General features: G+C 43.5%; 1 protein-coding gene and 1 long non-coding RNA gene across 4 annotated transcripts; both read right to left on the bottom strand.

The window, feature by feature from the left end:
• Nucleotides 1-4,803: 4,803 nt before the first annotated feature.
• LOC125249048 lies at nt 4,804-6,803 on the bottom strand. Its single transcript, XM_048161238.1, has one exon. It carries the CDS (start codon nt 6,733-6,735, stop codon nt 4,810-4,812), a length of 1,926 nt encoding a protein of 641 aa, XP_048017195.1. The 5' UTR covers nt 6,736-6,803; the 3' UTR covers nt 4,804-4,809.
• Nucleotides 6,804-17,005: 10,202 nt separating this feature from the next.
• On the bottom strand, nt 17,006-19,473 carry LOC125249752. 3 transcript variants are annotated; one of them, XR_007180628.1, is made up of 4 exons: nt 18,532-19,473; nt 17,808-18,134; nt 17,272-17,391; nt 17,006-17,176 (listed from the first exon to the last, which is right to left on the bottom strand). It is a non-coding gene; the product is annotated as an uncharacterized LOC125249752 (long non-coding RNA). The 3 variants fall into 3 exon arrangements; XR_007180629.1 differs by having other exon boundaries at nt 17,808-17,885; nt 17,969-19,297; XR_007180627.1 differs by having other exon boundaries at nt 17,808-19,145.
• Nucleotides 19,474-20,768: the final 1,295 nt, after the last annotated feature.

Genomic DNA, 20,768 nt, shown 5'->3' with positions numbered 1-20,768 from the left:
TACCAGAGGGAGCTTGATATCCCAATCCTTTTGGTTGGCGGACACATACTTCTTCAACATGCTTGCCACTGTCTTGTTGGCCCGTTCGACCTGCCCTGAGGAAATTGGATGATGGCTTATGTGAAGCTTGGCCTGTATGCCCAGGAGTTTCCATACATCCTGCATAACCTCAGCGGTGAAGTGGGTTCCTCGGTCAGAGTTGACTCTTAGAGGCAGTCCAAATCTTGAGAAGATGTGGTTCATTAACAGGCAGGCTGTTGTTTCTGCTGTATCGTTGGGAGCTGGGAGACACTCTACCCACTTTGTGAATTCGCAAACCACGGTGAGGAAGTATTTGTTACCCCGTGTTGACCGTGGCAGGGGTCCTACCCAATCTATTTGGAGGTCTGACCATGGGAAGGTCATTCCTTTCCGTTGTAGTGGTGCTCTGTGGTTTGGGTTTGCCGGTTGGAACTGGCAACACACCAGGCATCCTTTTACGTATTCCGTCACATCTTGCTGCATGCCAGGCCAATATGCTACTTGTTTGAGCGTTTCATAGGTGGCCTTGGCGCCATGGTGTCCAGCGCATGGTGCATCGTGGGCGTGTGTCAGCATTATCCCCCTTTGGCTCTGAGGAACTACAAGCTTTGGCGCAGTTAGGGGCTCAGGGACATATGTGAGAACGCCGTCCTTGAGATGCAGCATGTGCTTGATTGAGTGAAGGTGGCGGAGATCAGAGGAATTGGATAGGTCGGAGGTGGAAATGGGATGAGTTATTGGGTCGGAAATGTGAGCGATAATGGTTTGCAGCGTTGGATCCGACGCTTGGAGGGTGAGGAGATCATCCGCAGTGAACTGAGGTGAGAGTTCAACATGGGAGGAGGCGGGGGTTTGCGCGCCAATGGCGTGCTGGCGGCGGGTTATGGCTGCAACTGAAGGGTTGGGTGGGAGGGATGGGAATTTCCAAGGCTCTCCATGTGATGCACCTGCTTTGGCAAGGGCATCGGTTTGGTCATTGAGATCTTTGTCTTGCCCTGGTTGGCGTGAATGACCACGGACCTTTTTCCAGTAGATGATCATGTCATGTGTGGTGACAATGGCATCGCATGCTTGGAAAAGTTCCTGATGTTTGACAGGCTTGTTGTTAGCTGTCTTGAATCCGTTCTGTTTCCATCCAGCTAGATGGCATGTGAAACTTAGACGGGCATAGTTCGAGTCAGTACATATCAGGAGTTCTTTGATGTTGTGGGAGGCGGCCAGTTGTAGGGTGATGAGGATGGCTGCTATCTCTGCATATTGAGATGAGTGAGGGCCTAACTTGAACTGTTGTGGTGGGCAAGGGTCATTGTTGAGCCAGACCACGCCTGCTCCCGCTTTCAAGTTGCCTTGTTGATTGTAGGAGCAACCATCGACATATGCTGTGGGCATGCCTTCACACACATTCTCCTCGAAGTACCTATAGTTTGTCAGTTGCGGTGGTGCCGGTTCTTTGGCTTCTGCTGAGGTATTCAGCGTGTCTGTTGAACAGCTCTGACAGGCTGCTAGCCCGTTTCCCAGTGAGGATTTGTGGTTTTGGGCATATCTTGCCTCGACGTCTCGTCCTTGGAGCGTCATTAACCATGTAGCTATGCGGGCGTTGGTTACCACGCCATCCCTGATTCGTTGGCTGTTGAGGAAGGTCACTGGTTGGTGACACGTTTCAATGATAACCTTCTGAGCTCCAATGTAGTTGGAGAAACGCTGAATGGCCCATACAGTGCAAAGCAAGGCTTTTTCGCAGTCTGAGTATTTGCATTCTGGGGGAAGCAAGGTTTTGCTGGCATAAGCGACCACCCGTTTGTCTTTGTCGTGGAGCTGGTACAGACCTGCACTGAGGCAATGATTGGAGAATCCAGCTTCCAGATAGAATTCTTTTCCTGGGTCGGGGTAGGCCAGGCATGGGGCCGAGCACAGGCGTTGTTTGAGCTCGCTCATGGCTGTGTCCTGGGCTTCCGACCAAACAAAGGGTTTGTCCTTCTTCAGGAGGGAAGTCAGTGGTCGTGCGATGTCAGCATAGTTCTCGATGAACTGTCGTGAGTAGTTGCACACTCCCAGAAAACTTCGTAGCTCAGAGATGTTAGTGGGCGTCTTTATGTTTTGTATTGCTTGTGTACGGCTGGACTGCGGCTCAATGCCGCCTCGTCCGACGAGCAAGCCAACATAATTTACCTTGGTTTTACACCATTGTCCTTTGTGGAGGGCAATTTTCGCTCCTGCTGTTGTCAGCTGGTTCAGGACATGGTCGATTTCTTTGAGGTGGTCTGCCACATTGTTGCTTTTCATAAGGATATCGTCAACATAAATGAGGTTGCCTCTGGCTCTGGCATCGGGGCAAGCTTTGTTCAGAAAGATGTTGAATTCAGCTGGGGAGTTGGCATAGCCGAAGGGGCACCTTGTGAAGGTGAATTGTCGATTGCCAAAGGTGAACGCCAACTTGTGTTGGTCATCCGGGTGGACAGGGATTGTCCAAAATCCTGAGGCGACGTCCAGTGTGGATAGGATCGTGGAGCCTTTGATTTTGGGAATCTCTTGGTCCAATTGAGTCATAGGCCATCGCGATAAGGGAACTTGCTGGTTCAATTTGCGATAGTCAATGGTGGGCCGCCATTTGCCGTTTGGCTTTAGGACTGGCCATATCGGGGCGGAGTAGGTGCTGTTGCAGGGTCGGATGACCCCCTTTTGTAGCATGGAGTCAATGATATCTTGCACTGATTCGTATGATGCTATCGGAATCTTGTACTGCCGCACAAATGTCGGTGGCGCATTTGGGTGAGTTGGGATGCGCACCATGTGGATATCAGTCAGGCCACAGTCCAGGGAATCCTTTGCGAAGGAGTCCTTGTATTTGCACAGAACTTCTTTGAGTCCTTGGCGATCCATTTCACTGTGGAGGGCATCCGCCTCGCTCAGGATTTGTTGGACTTGTGCATTGAACCCAGCATAGGGTTCCTCTGAGTCATTTGAGGGACTGTGGGCCTTGACAGTCAGTTCTACAGGTGACTCTGTTGCAGTCTGTGTTGACACAGCGTAGACAGCGAGGTGAGTGTCATCTGTAAGTTCTGATCGGCAGACACTTTCTTTAGGCACCGGCAGAATAGAAGTGATGGTGATGATCTCATGGGGCTTTGTGCAAGTTACGGTGTTGTGGCATTCATCTGACATTAGTTCAACTGGTATGTGGCCGATGACAGGAACTGTCAGTTCAAAGTCATGGAACGCCTGGTTGATGAGCCATCCCAGGTGACTGGCTTTTGGCACATTGATGTCTTTGGCCGTACAGTTGTTGAACAACACATACACAGCACGAGATGACACTTCTATGAGAGGTGTGGCTTCCAAGGTCAGTCCTAGTTTTAGGCAGGTCCTGGAAGGTTGGAAGAAGCCTAGCTTACTGTTAAGGGTCTGGCCAGGTCGCATGTTGAGGCGGACACTGACACTCTTGCTGTAAGCGGGGATTGTGGCTTCTTGCTCGTTGATCATGGCGCATGCATCTGGTATTGTTTGACCAGATCGAAGATTCTTGAGGTTGACTGAAGATGTCAATTGGTGTGACAAGGGAGCCCATATGACGTCATTCACGGTGTCAACGCAGGCGTTGAGACGGACCATGATGTCTGCTCCTATGTAGATGTCATGAGGCAGGTTGGGGACAACCAGGAAGTAGTGACTCAAGAGTCTGTCATTCCATCGTATGTCTGCAGCACAGACGATCTTGGAGGTAGCCATAGTTGTTGAACATGGATTGAGAGGGAAGCGGCTATGCTTCGAGACGTGTGGTATGCTCTGATTTGTCTGCTTCAATGTTCTGAAGAGCTTCAGGCTGATAGCTGAGTTTTCAGCCCACAGGGCTAATGCTGCATCAGGCACTGATGTGTCTTGGACATTTATGGCAGTCATGATTCGGAGGGAACCTGAGTCTGACGCTTGCAGTGAGCAGAGGAATGGGTCTTGGTTCTTGTTGCTTGAAGTGGAACTTGCTCTTGACTTTGAACTTGCATCGTCAGTCAGTGGATGGGGGGCGGTGTCTGTGGCTTGACACTGCAATTCGTTCAGGTTTACTGACTGGAGGGGCAGAGGCTCACGGACTTGTGTCCATATCTTCAGGTGTTTGAAGTCTATTAAGGGTTCAAAGCGGTTAAGCAGGTCTTTCCCAATGAGGAGAGGATATGTGTTGAGTGGTGAGACGTATACTGGGTGAACAAGGTTCATTGGTCCCACTGTTAGGTGAATTGGGGCCACATGTTTTAGTTGTAGGCCTGTGTGGGAATATGCTTGGAGGTTCAGCTCACACCTTTGAAGTTTGAAGGTTCCGTTAGACCTCTTTGTTCTGTTTTGGACTTCTTCAAGGAGTTCTGTTGACATTAGGGTGATGTCAGCTCCAGTGTCGAGGAGGGCTTCGACCTTGATGTGTTGTTCGATGATAATGGAGAGGTAAAACTTTCTTGCGATACCTTTCTCAATGAGATCACCTAGGAGTTGGGGGACTGGAGTTTGGGATGAGAGAGGTAGGATGTCAGCATTTATTTCGTTTTCTTCGGAGGAGTGGCAGACGACCAAGACAGCACTTTCAGGAACTGGAGTGGTTTCCACAGCAGGTCTTTGTTGGATGCTGCTGTGATCTGACCCATCAGGTGTTGGATCAGTTTCTGACTGTTTTGCAGGATGTTCAGGTGGGACTTCTTGTCCGTTTGAAGTTATGGTGCTTGTGGTTCTCTGAGAGAGAGATGAGGTGCTGTTCTCTGGGGTATGTTGAGTCAGGTGGTCGCTGCCATCTCGTCCGGCCGCTAGTCAGGATGAATCTGGTTTCGCTTTCTCTTCCCACTTCCGGTCATCCTCCTTTCGTTGGAAGAACTCTTTCATCATCATTTTCATCAGCTCTTGAGAGTCGAAACAAGATGAAGTCTTTTGTTCTGGTATGGATTCATTTTGAGCTCTGTCAGCTTGGAATCTTTGTGAGTTTTTTCGTCGATTCCTTGGGCTGGTTGCTCCAGGGTGTGTTTGTCGTTTTCCCTTGGATTCCCATGAGCCTTTTCCTCTGGGGTTTCCAAATGAGCTTGGGTGATTCCAGGTTTTCTCCCAATGACTCTCATGAGGTCTTGATTGGTTCCATGAATTTTCCCAGTGACGTCCAGGTGAGCGTTGTCGTCCACGTGGTCCATCCCAGCGGTTGTCTCTCTGTTTAGGTCGAGTACCAGTGTGGGAGTCCCACTCTCTGTTGGACGAAGATGCATTCCACTCTTTGGGTGTCGGCTTGGCAAGGTCTTGACGCTGGGTGCCCTCTAGGGCCAGCCCTTGACTCTGTGTGTTGAAGTCAAGAACTGTGGTGGTTTTGGTGCCCTTTTCTAAGGCCATCTTCTGTTTACAGTAGGCTTTGTGCGCCAAGTCTCTTAACTGTTGAGCACTCATTGTGCGTGGACAGGCAAGGACGCCGAGATGGTGGCTCACCCCAGGATGGAGGTTTCTCAGGAAGAGAGTTTTGAAGTTCAATTCCTCCTCCATGTTCTGTTCGTTGCGAGACCCGAAGTATGCTAGCCTTAGTCGGCTATAGAAGACTTGAGGAGTTTCGTGACGACCTTGTTTTGTTTCCAGGGCAGCCACTAGTCCTCGTTCTGACTCAGGGTCGGCAAACTCTCTGATGAGAGCTTCTCGGAGCAGGTGGTAATCAGTCTTTGTGTGGGCAGGCTGCCGGTCCAGGAAGCTGCGCACTTCAGAGCTGGATGTGGCTCTGAGCAAATAAAGTCTATCTTTGTCAGTGACATTGGGTCTCATTTCCAGATGGAAGTCAATATCTTGCAGATAACTCTGAACATTTGGACTACCTGGCACATTTGGAGTGAATTTGCCAATGTTTCTAGCAAGCTTGTCAAGGTCTCTGAGGTCCAAGCCATGAGATGATCTGTGGCTGGCTGGAGCACGTTCTTTTAGCTTAGTGGGGAGGTAGGATTCTTCGGAGGGAGCAGGTGACTGTTTTGGCACTGCCCCCTTCTGATCATGTGCCAGTCCAGGAACAGGGGAGCCGGTCCTGCTTGGCAAAGGTGAAGTCGGTGTCCGACGTGTTCTTGACGGCTCACAGCGCAATTCATATGCATGCTTGAGTTCCTCTTTAATACTGTCAGACTCTTCTTTGATGTAGTCAAGCTGTTGTTTTAGGCGGCTGACCTCATTTCTTGACTCATTCAGGTGAGTTTCGAGAGCTTTAATTCGGCTGTTCTTGTCTCTGAAGTCAGCCTTTGCTTTTTCCAGTAGCTGTTCTGCGTACTGTAGCTTGTCGGAGAGGTCAACGTAGTCTGCTCTGCCTCGTTCCATTTCTTGCGTAGTAGCTGCTAGGGTCTCTTTTAGCCTGTTGATCTCCTCTTTGGCGCCTTGTTCCACTTCATCAGGCCCTTCTCGTCGTTCCTGAGCCTCCAGCTCCAGCTGTTCGATGCGTCGTTGTGCATGTGTCAGCTCCTGCTGGCGATGGGCGGCTTGCCTGTCGCTCAGTTTGAGGGTGGCGATGAGTGTGTGGCTTAAGGAGCCGGTGATCTTGGCTAGTTCTTTGTGACTGTAGCTCTGGCTTGGGTCCTGTTTCATGAGGCTTGCTATGTTGTCATCCAGCTGGTCCTGTGTCTGATGCTTTAGTGTTTCAGCGGCCTTAGGTAGGAGGCTGTCTGTTACAACACTTAGCCAGGTCTCCAGATCCTTCCAGTGTCCAGCAGGGTCTGTTGTGCGAGACATGTTTGGCACCGCGAGGGAGATCTAAACCCGAAACTGACACAGACCTTGAAGGAAAGAACAAAACAAAACACAACAAAACAAAACAAACAAGCAGGGCAAATCAAAGGTGTAAGGGTGCAATGTCAAGTGTGGGCTAATGGGAATGAGGAATGAGTGTGTAAATGTGCAGGTAAGACTGGTTCTCGACTGTGGTCCTCTTGTGGATGTGCTTCTAACTCGGAGTCTCTGCGAAAAGAATCAGTAAGCACACACAGATAGCACAGCTTGAGAAGAGTAGAAGAAAAGAAGAGCACGAAACAAACAGAATAGCATTTAGCAAAAGCAGAATAATAATGGGGTGCTTCCAGTTTCCCCATAAAATGAAGTTTTGTCTTTAACACTGTTTGCAGAATGAGTTTTGTAAAATTTAATTTTAGAAGGATGGTTCTAGACAGGGGTTCTGAAAAGGATTTCAAAGTACCAGGACTGTGATTGTTATTAAAATTCCCTTCGGGGCGAAAGAAAAACAATAACAATGACAGTATTGGTTTCTCAGCTAGTAGGATTGACAACCATGCACCACTTAAAGCGCTTCTAGACGCGTGCTCAGGGTTTATGGACGCCTACCAGTCGACCTGCTCGAGCCTAGGCTGGGTAGGATAACAGGATGAGGAGGGAAGGTAAAGTGAGTGTCATACTATTTTAAAAGAAGTGTTCCGTTTCCCAAATATTTGTTAAATATTTCTCAAACACTCTGCTTTTATGACTTTCACAGGTACAAATCCAAAAACCAGCAGCAGTAGTCAAACCAGAAGTGGACAGCTGAGAGAGAGAGAGAGAGAGAGAGAGAGAGAGAGAGAGAGAGAGAGAGAGAGAGAAGAGAAGAGAAGAGAGTGAAGTTTGCACCCAAAATTTGGAAAATTACAGGGTTGCCAGAGTGGTGGCGCTAGGGAGTCGCTACACCTAGGGGGTTAGCTTGCTGCTCTAGCAGGACAAGTTAACTGACCCAAATATTGAGGAAGACCCAAAAATTTTCCTTAAATAAATGAATTAAATCAAAGACTAAGGGAGTAAAAGTCCGAGACTAACTTTATTTTAAATGAATTTTGAATTTAAATTTGGAAGTTGTGAATTAAAATTGTAATGGGTTCAGCATTAAACATTGAGAGCAATTATAATCAAATTAATCAATCAAGTATCATCTGAATTAGGGAAGCCCAAATCCTAATTAATGACTAGTGAAATTAAAATTTCAAAGCAATAATGATTAGTTAATGATTAAAATTGCCAGATGTTTGTAAGCAACTACCATTAAATTAATCCACAAATATCCATACCATATGAAAGCTAAACTGAAATTGATTATGAACTTGATTTTCAATTAAAATTGAAATCGAATTAAAGTTTCCAATCAAAAATTCATATTCCCAGATGTCATCAAAATCTACAAGAGCAATTATAAATAACAGGAAATGTCCTCAAAAGTAATCAGGATGATTGCTAATTACTAAAACAAAACAGTGTTTAACTGACAAGAGTAAATTTAGGAGAGAACTCTCAAACAAATGATATTAAAAACCAGGTTTATTAAATTTAACATTTGTCACGTTCTCTCAAATGGGAGGAGATGAGAAAAGATAAGATGTGTAAATTAGACAGAGAGGGAGGTGAAAGCACTAGAGTGAATTACAGTTCAGTAAGAAAGAAGTCATTCCAACATTGCAACATTGCATTCAGACCACAAAATGCTATGCTAGCCACTAGCCCTTTAGCAAAGCTACTAGCTTTACATAGACTGTAATGCAACCGTGCTAGATTTAGCTAGCTCAGCTTGTGCTAAGCTTTGTTTACACACAGTTGAATATGGCGCTGGCAGACTGCGCATGCGCACTTAAAGGTTACCCCGGGAAGGGTTTCTTAGGGCTTCCGGGTTACAGCTGTCACTGTCGTGGTGACCGTGACGCACAACAAAAGAGTACGCTTGTTCTATACTCTTTGCACACAGATAACGAACATACAAAATCACATTAATCATTGAACTGACGGCGCAGTTCTCAATGACAATGAACCATTCAGCTTCTCATGTTTCCGAGCTGAACAACCCCCACACGTTAGAGTGAGGCACATTAATCCACAGATTTTTCTGCAATTAATAATAGTAACATTACTGAGATCTCGGCGATCTGAATCATTCGTGTCAGTTTCTGGACACGCAACAACATGCAGGATTTGCTGCAACAATACTTGATCAAGAATTTTCAAAATAATCCCATTCAAATCAAACTCAGACACGTATAGTGTTTAGAGTATTAATATCTCATCTCACGAATGAGCGGATATAGGCGGCACATTAGGTAGCTACTCTCTAATGTGACCATGCAGGGATTTTAGCTTAGTTGAAATAACATTGGAACACGCAATATTATCCACTATAGCTAAGGCCTTAAAGAACAAAGCAAGGAACACGCTCACTCTGTCCTGGTGCGCTCTCAGGCGACTTTCCTTTTGTCTTGGCAGACAATCTTAGATTCATTTACTGCAGTTTTAACAACAACAACAACAACAAAACGTACAGACAAACAACTCGAGTTCAGATTTCATTCATCCACAGCGCCTTATGTGCAATCATTGTTATGACAATCAAAAAGCCTCGTTTCTGTTTCTAATCTATCTTCCGGATCAAGAAAAGATACAATCACACAAGTTACTTGTTTTGTGTACAAATTAGATTAAACTGCACGAATTTTTCTCCACCATTATGTAAGGACTTAGCCTATTTATTAGCTCAATTTAATTGTTACAGGGAATAAGAATCGAATCAACTGTAAATGATTCACTGTAAATGATTCAGAATTAATATTTAACACTTCATCAATTATTCGTCCAGCGAAAATTGAGGTTAGAGTATTTTACCAATTCTGGATAAAATATTATTCTGTGGCCAACAGTAACAATATTTTATTATGATTATTGTTATTAGTGTAATTATTATATTATAAGCAAGAGGTAACTTGATCTTTGAGTTTAAGACAGTAATTTGATACACAGCACAAGAAACTCGTATATGTGAAAATCAAAACAAGATTTATTGACTACTTCTAATGATTACAGGAAACTAAGGCTAAACACACACACACACACACACATACATACATGCACACACATTCGCGGAGTTGATGAGTTATGAAAAGTCCCAAGTTCAGTGCTAACTTAACTCATAACCTGAGGAAAATCACAAAAGCAGAGCTTTGGCTTGATTCTTTAGGTTTAAAGGAGTTTCACCAGTTTCCAGCAAGAGAGAGAGAAGTTTGCTTGTACCTGCGTTTGCTGTGACAGCTGAGGTAATCGGGTTGTTCCGTGACTCGTGTACAGCGGAATCCCGTTCTGGATTGGCTGTCTTTCAGGTGACGTCTTCTCGGGAAAGCCCTGTGGGTTGCGCGGAAGCTTTGAAGGATGCTGCTGGCTGAGCGTCTGGCTTGAGCGGCTCTCTTCTTGGGAGACTTTGGTCAGATATTTCACGAAGTGTTTTGGAGTCTGGATGTGATGGCTGTCGAATGATCAGCAGCGCAGCTCGTGGTTGAAGTCGGGTGTTCGATGGAAAATCAGCCCCGGTCAATCAGTTATCAATGACCCATGCAACTTTTCCGCCGTGGTCAAAGTAGCGGTGTTTCGGCTACCGGCTTCTGACCGATTTCGAGCGATTTCTGACCGACTTCTGGCCTTTTCTGACTTCCAGCTTCTGACATTAGCTTGTTCGGACAGCATAGTTTTAAGGGAGCGATCCTCCAATGAGACGTTGCTACGGAGATTAGACACGCCTCGTCTATTGTCTATTGATCACATCGCGTGATATCTGCAGAACATTCTCCTGTTTTATTAACAACTTTATAAAGTTTCTTAATATTTTCCTGATACTGAATTTCAATGTTTCATTCACACAGAATTACACAGAATTATAAATTCTGCATTTAGAACTCAAACATGGCACACTTCTTACACACATATTACTAGACTGACCTAATTAAAACAATGATTACAATAATGCATTTGAAGAAAACCCACATATTGAATACATTGAATAGACATGTTAGTAATTACATCATGGCATGTATTATTCTGTATATAGTTAATACTTTAAGTAATCGACAATTGTCCCTTTTGAGATTCAAGATTGAGTCCTTAAGCATAGTTTAAACTTTGACCGGAGTCACGAGTGACCGGGTCACGATGGACGGTCAACACAAGGGAGGTATTGATAGGACAGATTCGTCTTTAAATCCGTTGATGGGTATTTTCCTGTTCCGTCCGATAATACAAGAGGGTTTTGTGAGAGAATCAATAGATTTAATGTGATCAAATCCACGTGATGGGTTCTGATTAGTTTATTGCTGATGAGCTAAGAAGTCCTTTAGACAGAGTCCTTTGTTAAAAGAAGTCACGTCATCACTTCAGGAAATGGATCTTTTGGACCAAATGAAGCTTTGTTCAATCATGCCTCTGGCTGATGAAGCCATTTGGTAACGTCTGTCGAACGAGTCCCTACATCAGACAGGACCACTTTGGCAAGTTACTTGAGTTTATTGAACACAATTATCTTTGGCGGTATGGTTCCTTATGGGGGTTCTTGCTCCAAAATTAATTGAACATACAAGAGCTTTAACATTAACCCCCCGGAACCATCAGCTTGGAAATACAGAGACAATTAAGACGCTAGTAATGTCTTTAAGAGCGAACGTGGTATCGTGTAGATATGTGGGACGTCTATACTGTAGCTTGGTTATGAGGATGAGTGTCTCTCAGCAGTGAGGTCCATGCCAGCCGGGACTTGAAGCCTTATTGACTTTAAGGTAGTAATCTGAAACAAAAGATGATGACAACCAGAAGGTGCACAGTAATATGCTCATGCTTATAATGGGGAGGGAGGGAGGGTTGCGAGCAGTTTGAGCATACTTACCGAGCAGCAATGCCACGTATATATGTCCCGTGTCTAATAGGAGAATGGTAATGATTGGAGCGATTTGACAGCTGACCGCGTCAGCTGGTCGCAGCACTATGCCTACGTGGCCTTCCTGAACTAACGCTGCGCTCGATATAAACAATGACATACTTTACTTACTTATTTTAGGCAGTGAGGGCAGGAGAATTTACAAAATTTAACACAATTTCATGGTATGTTCATGATGTTTAATCGATACTGTTCTGATGCAAAACACCAATACATTTCTTGCTCATTACTGTAGGTAGTGAGTGCAGGAGAATGACAAAATTCCATGTTATGTTCATGTTGTCAGTTTAATGGATACTGTTCCAATGTGAAACACCAATACATTATACATTACTATAGAACAAATGTTATGTTATGCAATTCAAAAAAGAACAGACATATATAAGAACAAACAAAACAAAAACATACCCTTCTGCGAGTTACTGTTTTTAATGTTGATCATATTATACCAGCAAGAATATTCCCCGAATATAATATAATATATGATTTCCCGATTTTAAAAATATATAATTTTTTTGATTTTTACTGTTCAACAAGCAAAAGGGTAATATGTACATTTTAAACATGCTGTCAGTATTTTTGCTCTATTTTGCAACGAAAGCCACAGCAGAGCAGCACACAAGCTGTGTTTCGTGAACGAATCTGCAGCTTTGAACGAATCGTCAATGATTCAATGATCCATTCATAAATAGCTACAGCCGCTTGTTTTGATACTGAAAGAATGAATGACTCGATGATTCACTCATAAAAAAAGTGACTTACCGCCACCTACTGGCAGTTTTAATGTAATATTTAAAATTATCACTTCGTTTTTATCAACATTGTATTTATTGCATTTAAATATATATATATATATATATATATATATATATATATATATATATATATATATATATATATATATTTAAGGCATTATTTATTTTACAAAGGTATTTATAAAGGTACAAAAATGCACTGGAAAAATCGATTTAAGAAGGTTATTGTCCCTTAATTGAAATGTATAACTGCAGTCCAAGTGGAAAAGAGAGGGTATGACAGATGTTAAATTCCTCAGGAGGTACGACACTCTAGGAAGTTTGAGAACCACTGAAAGAGGATATGTAGAATTGCAAAAGTTCTACTGCAATGAGTGCAATGTCAGCCTGTTACCTTGATTCAAATTTTCATAAGCTTACATGAATTGGTCTAAAGAGAAAAATTATGACTATTTTGTCTAAAGACTACATATAAAATAGCTATTAATGTTGGTAACTGTAGTTTGACTAAAAGTAATGACTAAGACTTGACAAAAATGTGATGCCTTTTCGTCGACTAAAACTAGACTAAAATATGAAAGACTAAAATTACTACATTTCCCATCTGCCCCGTACCTTGGACTAATCACCACACCCAGCTGCCACTCATCTACTGGACTATTTAAGCCACTCGCAAACTCACCATCTTTGCGAGGTCTTGTATTGCCACGGTGTACATTTCTGAGAGTTTACTATTCTGATTGATCCCCGTTTACGATTCTCTGCTGCCTACCTTTGGACTGTTTGTTGTTTGCTTGGACTGTGACCCATATCTGCCTGCCCTGATTCCCTGCCTGTACTACGACTATGATTCTGCCTGTTCCCTGCTATTGCCCCTGTCTGACCCCTGCCTGTTTGTACACACCAGCGGCACCTTCACCACCTGTCATGGCTGCCATTACCCACGCGGCAGAAACAGCATCGTCGGGAATCCACGCCTCTCACTCCCGGAGAAATTCGACGCCGATCCAACAAAATGTAAGGGCTTCATTCTTCAATGCACTCTCTTCATTAGTCAACAGCCTGCGTTATATACAACAGAGGCAGGAAAGATTGTGTTCGTCTACTCATTATTCACTGGCAAGGATTTGGAATGGATTACAGCGGTATGGAGAGAGGATGGGTCAGCTTTACTTTCATTCGAGTCCTTCATGCAGACATTCTGGGAGGTTTTCGATCACCCCAGGGAGGGTAAAGGGGCTGGTGATCTCTTGATGGAACTCACTCAGGGGCGGAGATCGGCAGCTGAGTATGCACTTGCCTTTCGCACACTGGCTGCACAGGCAAACTGGGTGGGTGACACTCTTTAAGTATTATTTCGAAGAGGCTTATCCCATGAACTACAGGCAGAACTGGCCTGCCGTGATGATGGCAAGAGCCTGGATCAATTCATAGAACTGTCAATCCAGATTGATAATCTCATGTGATCTAGAAAAACCACTCATTCCCGCAATGTTCGTCCCTCTCCTCCTGTGCTCCCCGATAACTCTGAACCCATGCAAGTTAATTCCTATCATCTGTCTGAGGAGGAGAGAAATCTAAGGCTGACTCACTGACTTTGCCTATACTGTGGTAGCCCTGGTCATATGAGAAACTCCTGCCCAGCTCGTCCCTGATCTGAAAACCCATGGCCGGTGAGTGTCATTAACCAATGCTACAACTCTGACATGTGTTTTACTGTGCCCATAACCCTCTTGTTCAATGATCAACGCATTACCACCACTGCATTGCTGGATTCGGGGACAGCGGGGAACTTCATGTCCCATGGCTTTGCTCATCATCATCACATTGCTTTAATCGAATGCTCTTCTTCTCTGACAGCGGAAGCGATAGATGGCCGACCGCTGGACACCGGACAAGTTAACGCCATTACCCAACAACTAACCATGAAAACGGGACTGTTCCATACCGAAACCATTCAATTCTACATTCTTCCACTACTTCCATTATCCTGGGTCTGGCCTGGCTGCGTAGTCACAATCCACAAATCTCCTGGAGAGAGGGTCAGATCACTGATTGGAATGAATCCTGTCACGTTAAATGCCTGTCCCATTTGTCTTCTCTACCTGTCAGAACGATCCAGCCAGTTGAACCAGCAACTAGCCTTCAGCAAGGTGCGTGCATCACAACTCCCTCCTCATCGTACTTACGATTGTGCCATTGATCTCATTCCAGGGTCCACTCCTCCCAAGGGCCGTATATTTCCACTGTCTCAACCCGAGTCTGAAGCCATGAGGAATTGGCGAAGGGGTTCATCCGTCCATCTACGTCTCCCACTTCCGCAGGCTTCTTCTTTGTACATAAGAAAGATGGTGGCCTCTGTCCCTGCATCGACTACGGAGGGCTCAACGATATCACCATCAAGTTCAGATACCCGTTACCTCTGGTCCCAGCCGCCTTGGAACAGCTTTGCACCGCCAAATACTACAAAAAGCTTGATCTCCGCTGTGCCTATAACCTAATCCGAATCAGAGAGGGGGATGAGTGGAAGACCGCCTTCTCTACAGCTACCAGGCACTATGAATACCTTGTTATGCCGTTCGGGCTCGTCAATAGTCCTTACGTGTTCCAGGCGTTCATCAACGATGTCTTCAGAGACATGCTCAACAGATTCATGATTGTCTACACTGACGACATTCTGATCTACTCTGACACCATGGAGGAGCACATTCAACAGGTCAGAACAGTTCTCTAGAGACTAATTCAACACCAGTTATATGCCAAAGCCGAGAAATGTGAATTCCACCAGTCATCCATCTCATTCCTTGGTTACATCATCAGCCCTGACGGTATTGCTATGGATGAGAAGAAAGTCTCCACGGTTCTCAACTGGCCACAACCCACAATGCTCAAAGAATTGCAATGCTTCTTGGGCTTCTCAAACTTCTACCGACGTTTCATTCGTGGCTTCAGTGCCATAGCCGGTCCTCTCACAAGCATGGTGAAGAAGGGTCACCATCGCCTCATCTGGTCTCCCACAGCACATCCAGGCCTTCCAACAGCTTAAAGATCACTTTACCATGGCTCCCATCTTGCACCACCCTGACCCATCACTTCCTTTCGTGGTCGAAGTGGATGCCTCTAGCTCCAATCTGGGCGCGGTGCTATCTCAGAGACAAGGTAACCCGCCAAAACTCTATCCATGTGCCAATCATTCCAGAAAACTTACAGCAGCAGAGCAGAACTATGACGTTGGGGATCGTGAGTTACTAGCCATGAAAGCAGCATTCGAAGAATGCCGTCATTGGCTGGAGGGGGCCACACATCCATTTGTCGTTCTCACAGATCACAAGAACCTCGAATATCTCCGGACTGCCAAAAGACTCAATCCCAGACAAGCCTGTTGGTCATTGTTCTTCTCCCACTTCCACTTCACCGTCACGTACCGTCCTTGTTCCAAGAATACTAAAGCCGATACTCTTTCCAGACAATATGAAGGTGAACTCACATCCCAATTACCCGAAACCATCATACCATCCTCTCTTGTCGTTGCTCCTATTCAGTGGGATATTATGACCGAGCTGGAACAAGCCAACGCCCAGAGTGAGGTTCCAGTCGAATGCCCACCTGACAAAGTCTTCGTCCCCGAAAACTTCCGCGGCGGAATCACAGAGATGGTGCACAGTCTGCCCTCATCCGGCCATCCTGGTATCACAGCCACAATCCAGCTACTCCAGAACCACTTCTGGTGGTCAACCTTAAACAAAGATACAACCCAGTTTGTTAAGCAATGTCCTGTATGCAACATAAACATAAACCTTCCCACCAATTACCTGCCGGTCTCCTACAGCCGCTGCCTCTGCCTCAACACCCTTAATCCCACATTGCCATAGACTTTGTCACAGATTTACCTGCATCCAACAACTTCACCACTATACTCACCGTCATTCTCCAAAGCCTGCCACCTCATACCTCTGCCAAAGTTACCCACAGCAATGCAGACTGCCGAGCATCTATGCAACTGGGTCTTCCGCATTTATGGCCTGCCTGAGGATATTATGTAACCCAGACTAATTAGGGGTTAAATATATATATATTAATATAAATGTATGAGGTTTAGAAAAGTAAATAATTTAAGATTGGCGATATTGACCAATGCTTAAGATGAAATAAATTATGTGACAAAAATAATTTGTAATATTTAAACAAGTTATAGTTTCATCCAGTCAGAGTTCTGTTGATATGGACCGCCCACCTGCTGACACGGCAGATTGCGCAAGACCTGAGAAGGGAGAAGACAGGAAAGAAATTCGCTAGATTTAGCTATCAAGAAATTAGAAATAACTGAGTAAAACTTTGAAAATAGTTTTTAAATCTCTTCAAGTCAATTGAAAGAGGAGGATATTGAGTGGATTCAGTTGTTATTTTACTCCTGTGACGATAGATGGGTGAATTACATTGTTGCATTACTGGGAAGTGAATATCTGGATGTGGTGAGTTAAATTTATGCATGTATGCTGAGTTTAATGTTTAAATAAGAAAACAACACTTATTTTGTAAGGAAAACAGTTGTTTATTTTGTTTATTATGGTCATATGTGTGATTTATGTTGTATTTTTGTATATTATAATACAAATTCGTAGCGCTGTTCAGTTGTTCTCATGTGGTGTCGTTCTTTTTCACGTGCACGCTTCACGTGCATGTCGCGGTAATACACACGTGCCTGAAAAGAGATGGATGTTTATTAGCAATGTAATATTGTAAAACACTGAAATTATTACTTTATATGTTAATGTATTGATATGTGGAGATACTTACCTGATGTGATGCTATTGTTGACTAAATGCAGTCATGCATTTCTGACCTTTTAAACAGGTCAGGTTTTTTTTCCTCAGGGGAGATTGATTTTCTTTGATGGCGAGCCAACCTATTCGGACACTGGAAAAGAAAGAAGAAAATTCATCCTATAGGACCAGGAGAGTATTGTGATTTCATTTTTTTCCCTGCTCAAGGTAAAACTATTCCTGCATAGAGACTGTGCTTTTTCCATATGGGACTGGAAACTGTTTGAGATAACTAGAAGAAGGAACTGATATCAGTTATTGAACATTTGGAAATAGAACTGATCGTCGATGATCTATTATCTATTGTCATTCTATTGGTTTCTATTGTATTCATACTATTCTAGTGTGAAACTGACAGTGATTTGCTCTAATTGATTTGTGCTTTTATTTCTTTTCGTTGAATTGATGTAACTTACTTTGAATTGTTTTTTTATTTATTTTATTGTCCAATTTCAAAAAGGGGAAAGGCCAGCATTTAAGGGAACATTCATAAAAAATCTACGTACTTACCTTAATTGTGGTCTCCTGTCATTCCTTCAGCAATTACCCTCTACCTCCATAGTCGAACATACAAATCTTCTGATTTTCCTAATTGGTCCATAAAAGTGAAGAACTAAATTATAAGTAATATAACCCGTTACAATTGTATCCGATCGAGGCCCTCAGTTTACCTCACGCCTCTGGTCAGCCTTCTGCCAGGCACTCAATATTAACGTCAGCCTCACTTCTGGATACCACCCACAGTCTAACAGGCAAATTGAGCGGTTGAACCAAGAACTTACTCAATTCCTCTGTTCCTACTGCAACCACCACCAAAATGACTGGTCCAGATATCCCCTGTGGGCAGAATATGCACAGAACTCTATTTGCAAGGCAGCAACTGGTTTAACTCCATTTCAGTGCATCCTTGGTTTTCAACCACCTCTGTTCCCCTGGACTGGCAAACCAACCAATGTCCCTGCAGTTAACGACTGGATGAATCGGAGTGAGGCTACATAGAACAGAGCTCATACTCATGGGGGGAGGGGGGTCTCTGTCACAGAGACGAACTCCTTGATTCCCTCCTCTGACCATCAGTGGGTGCCCTCTCCCGAATACTAGCACACACGCATACACTCACATTCACTCTTACATTCACACGCACTACATTTCCCATCTGCCCCGTACTTTGGACTAATCACCACACCCAGCTGCCGCTCATCTACTGGACTATTTAAGCCACTCGCAAACTCACCATCTTTGCAAGGTCTTGTATTGCCACGGTGTACATTTTTGAGAGTTTACTATTCTGATTTTCTGACTGTTGCTGATGCCTGCCTGAGTTTCTCCTGCCTACCTTTGGACTGTTTGTTGTTTGCTTGGACTGTGACCCTTATCTGCCTGCCCTGATTCCATGCCTGTACTACAACTACGATTCTGCCTGTTCCCTGCTCCCTGTTTGCCCCTGTCTGACCCCTGCCTGTTTGTACCACGCTATCTGTTAATAAAGCCTGCTGATGGATCCCAACTCGTGTGACAACTCGTTACAAATGGGTTTGATGATTAATGACAGAATTTTCATTTTGGGGTGAACTAAAGGCAGCAATTTTTAAAGTGCAACATTATTCAAATTAAGTGTTCCACAGAAAAAAACTAATATAGATTTGTCATGAAAGAGTGAGAATTTGTTTATTTATGGGTAACTATTTCTTTAAAGAATTTAATGACGTGTGCTAGGGAAGTATTTGTACATCATAGACACTTTCCTGAATCTTGGTCAACAACTCTCCAAAGAATATCATGAGATTTCTCCTCCAGCACGTCAGAGAAAATATCCTCATCAACCTCCACACCTGTGTCATCTTGTAATACCAGATCCTTGTCTTCGATGGAAAATTTCTTCTTGACTTTACGTTTATGAAGAGATAAAAGATAATTTTCTCCACATGCAGCAACTGGAAAACACTGGAAAAATAACTCTCTTTATAGATGCTATTTTACACTTGTGGATCAAAATGTACTCCAGTTTTAAAACTGAGCAACACCAAAAATTTCACACCGCATATTTAAAACTGGTAAATTTGCTGTGCAGCTGTACATACGCAGCAGGGTGGCTTTGAGGATTCAGGAGGTTCACCATCTTTATTCTCATCAGCCATTTCTTGCTCTCTTGTTTGGCTTAGAACAAGAAGAGCAACTGCTGCTGAATCTACCCACATGGAAAGAACCTATATGTGGATATATGCACATATATGAAACCTATATGCAGTGTATATGTACATATATGCTGCATATATGCACATATATGATAATATATATGCTGCATATATGCGCATATATACTGCATATATGCTGCATATATGCGCATATATACTGCATATATGCTATATATATGCTGCATATATGCGTATATATACTGCATATATGTGTATATATGCCACATATAGGCAAAATTGAGGTGCATATATGTGCATATACAGGAAATATAGGTCTCCTGTATTGCTTCTTCATATCCATATATATGCCCTATACATACAAGATATGTCTTCTATATAGCTAATGGCAGGATCTGGTCATTTTGTAGCTCATATCTCATTTTTGACTTTCATACATGATGCCTAGCTCATATTTTCTATTATCAAGGCAAAAACTAAGAATTAACGAAAAAAATTATGCAAGAACTTATGTATGTGCGAATGTAGCAGTTATGTATTTAGACAATTATTTTGTGATTCCACTTGCCATGACCATATTTGGGGTTTCCTGCCGCCATGCTGACTTGGGGTGTTGACGCACTTTGCTGCTTCCCAGTCTACATGAGACATCACAGCGGTAGGTCGCACAAAGTTTTTGCGGTGATTCAATTAAGGCCATGTTTCATGTAACAGCTGAATTCACATGATATATTTGTATGATTGTAATCCAAAACCCCTCTGTGATGTACATTCAGATGTTTAGTTGATTATTTTTCTTTACTTAAGTTACTTTTAATATCTCTCTTTCTCAGCGTTGTGCGTTGCTGCCGCACGCTGTTTGTATGCTGCACAAGTCCTCATATATTGCCATTTGTGTTATACAGAATAAAGTGAGGACCTGATGGCAAGATTTTTCGCAGTCTGTCTTTGATTACGACACAACGCAGAAAACACACCGCTACACGAACACGTGAAATTGGTCCCACATGGAAAAAACCTATATAAACATATATGTTTCAATATAGGTTTGATATAGGTTTTTAATATATGTGACATATATGTACATATATGTGTATATATATATATGTGTACATATATGTGTGCATATATGTACATATATGTACATATAATATAGGAAAACGGCCAATTTTATATATGTCACATATATGTAAAACCTATATCAAACCTATATTGAAACATATATGTTTATATAGGTTTTTTCCATGTGGGTAATTATGTCATAAACAACACATCATCATAAATCCCACAGCTCTCTCTCGTCAGCCATCAAAGGTCA

Source organism: Megalobrama amblycephala, linkage group LG16, assembly GCF_018812025.1.
Source record: "Megalobrama amblycephala isolate DHTTF-2021 linkage group LG16, ASM1881202v1, whole genome shotgun sequence".
In the NCBI taxonomy this organism is placed as follows: Eukaryota; Metazoa; Chordata; class Actinopteri; order Cypriniformes; family Xenocyprididae; genus Megalobrama; species Megalobrama amblycephala.
The sequence above is the reverse complement of the archived record's forward strand: the minus strand, read 5'-3'. Positions and strand labels throughout refer to the sequence as shown.

Excerpts from the sequence above, each read along its gene's own strand:
- LOC125249048 (XM_048161238.1), bottom strand. The coding sequence starts at position 6,735 with ATGTCTCGCACAACAGACCCTGCTGGACACTGGAAGGATCTGGAGACC.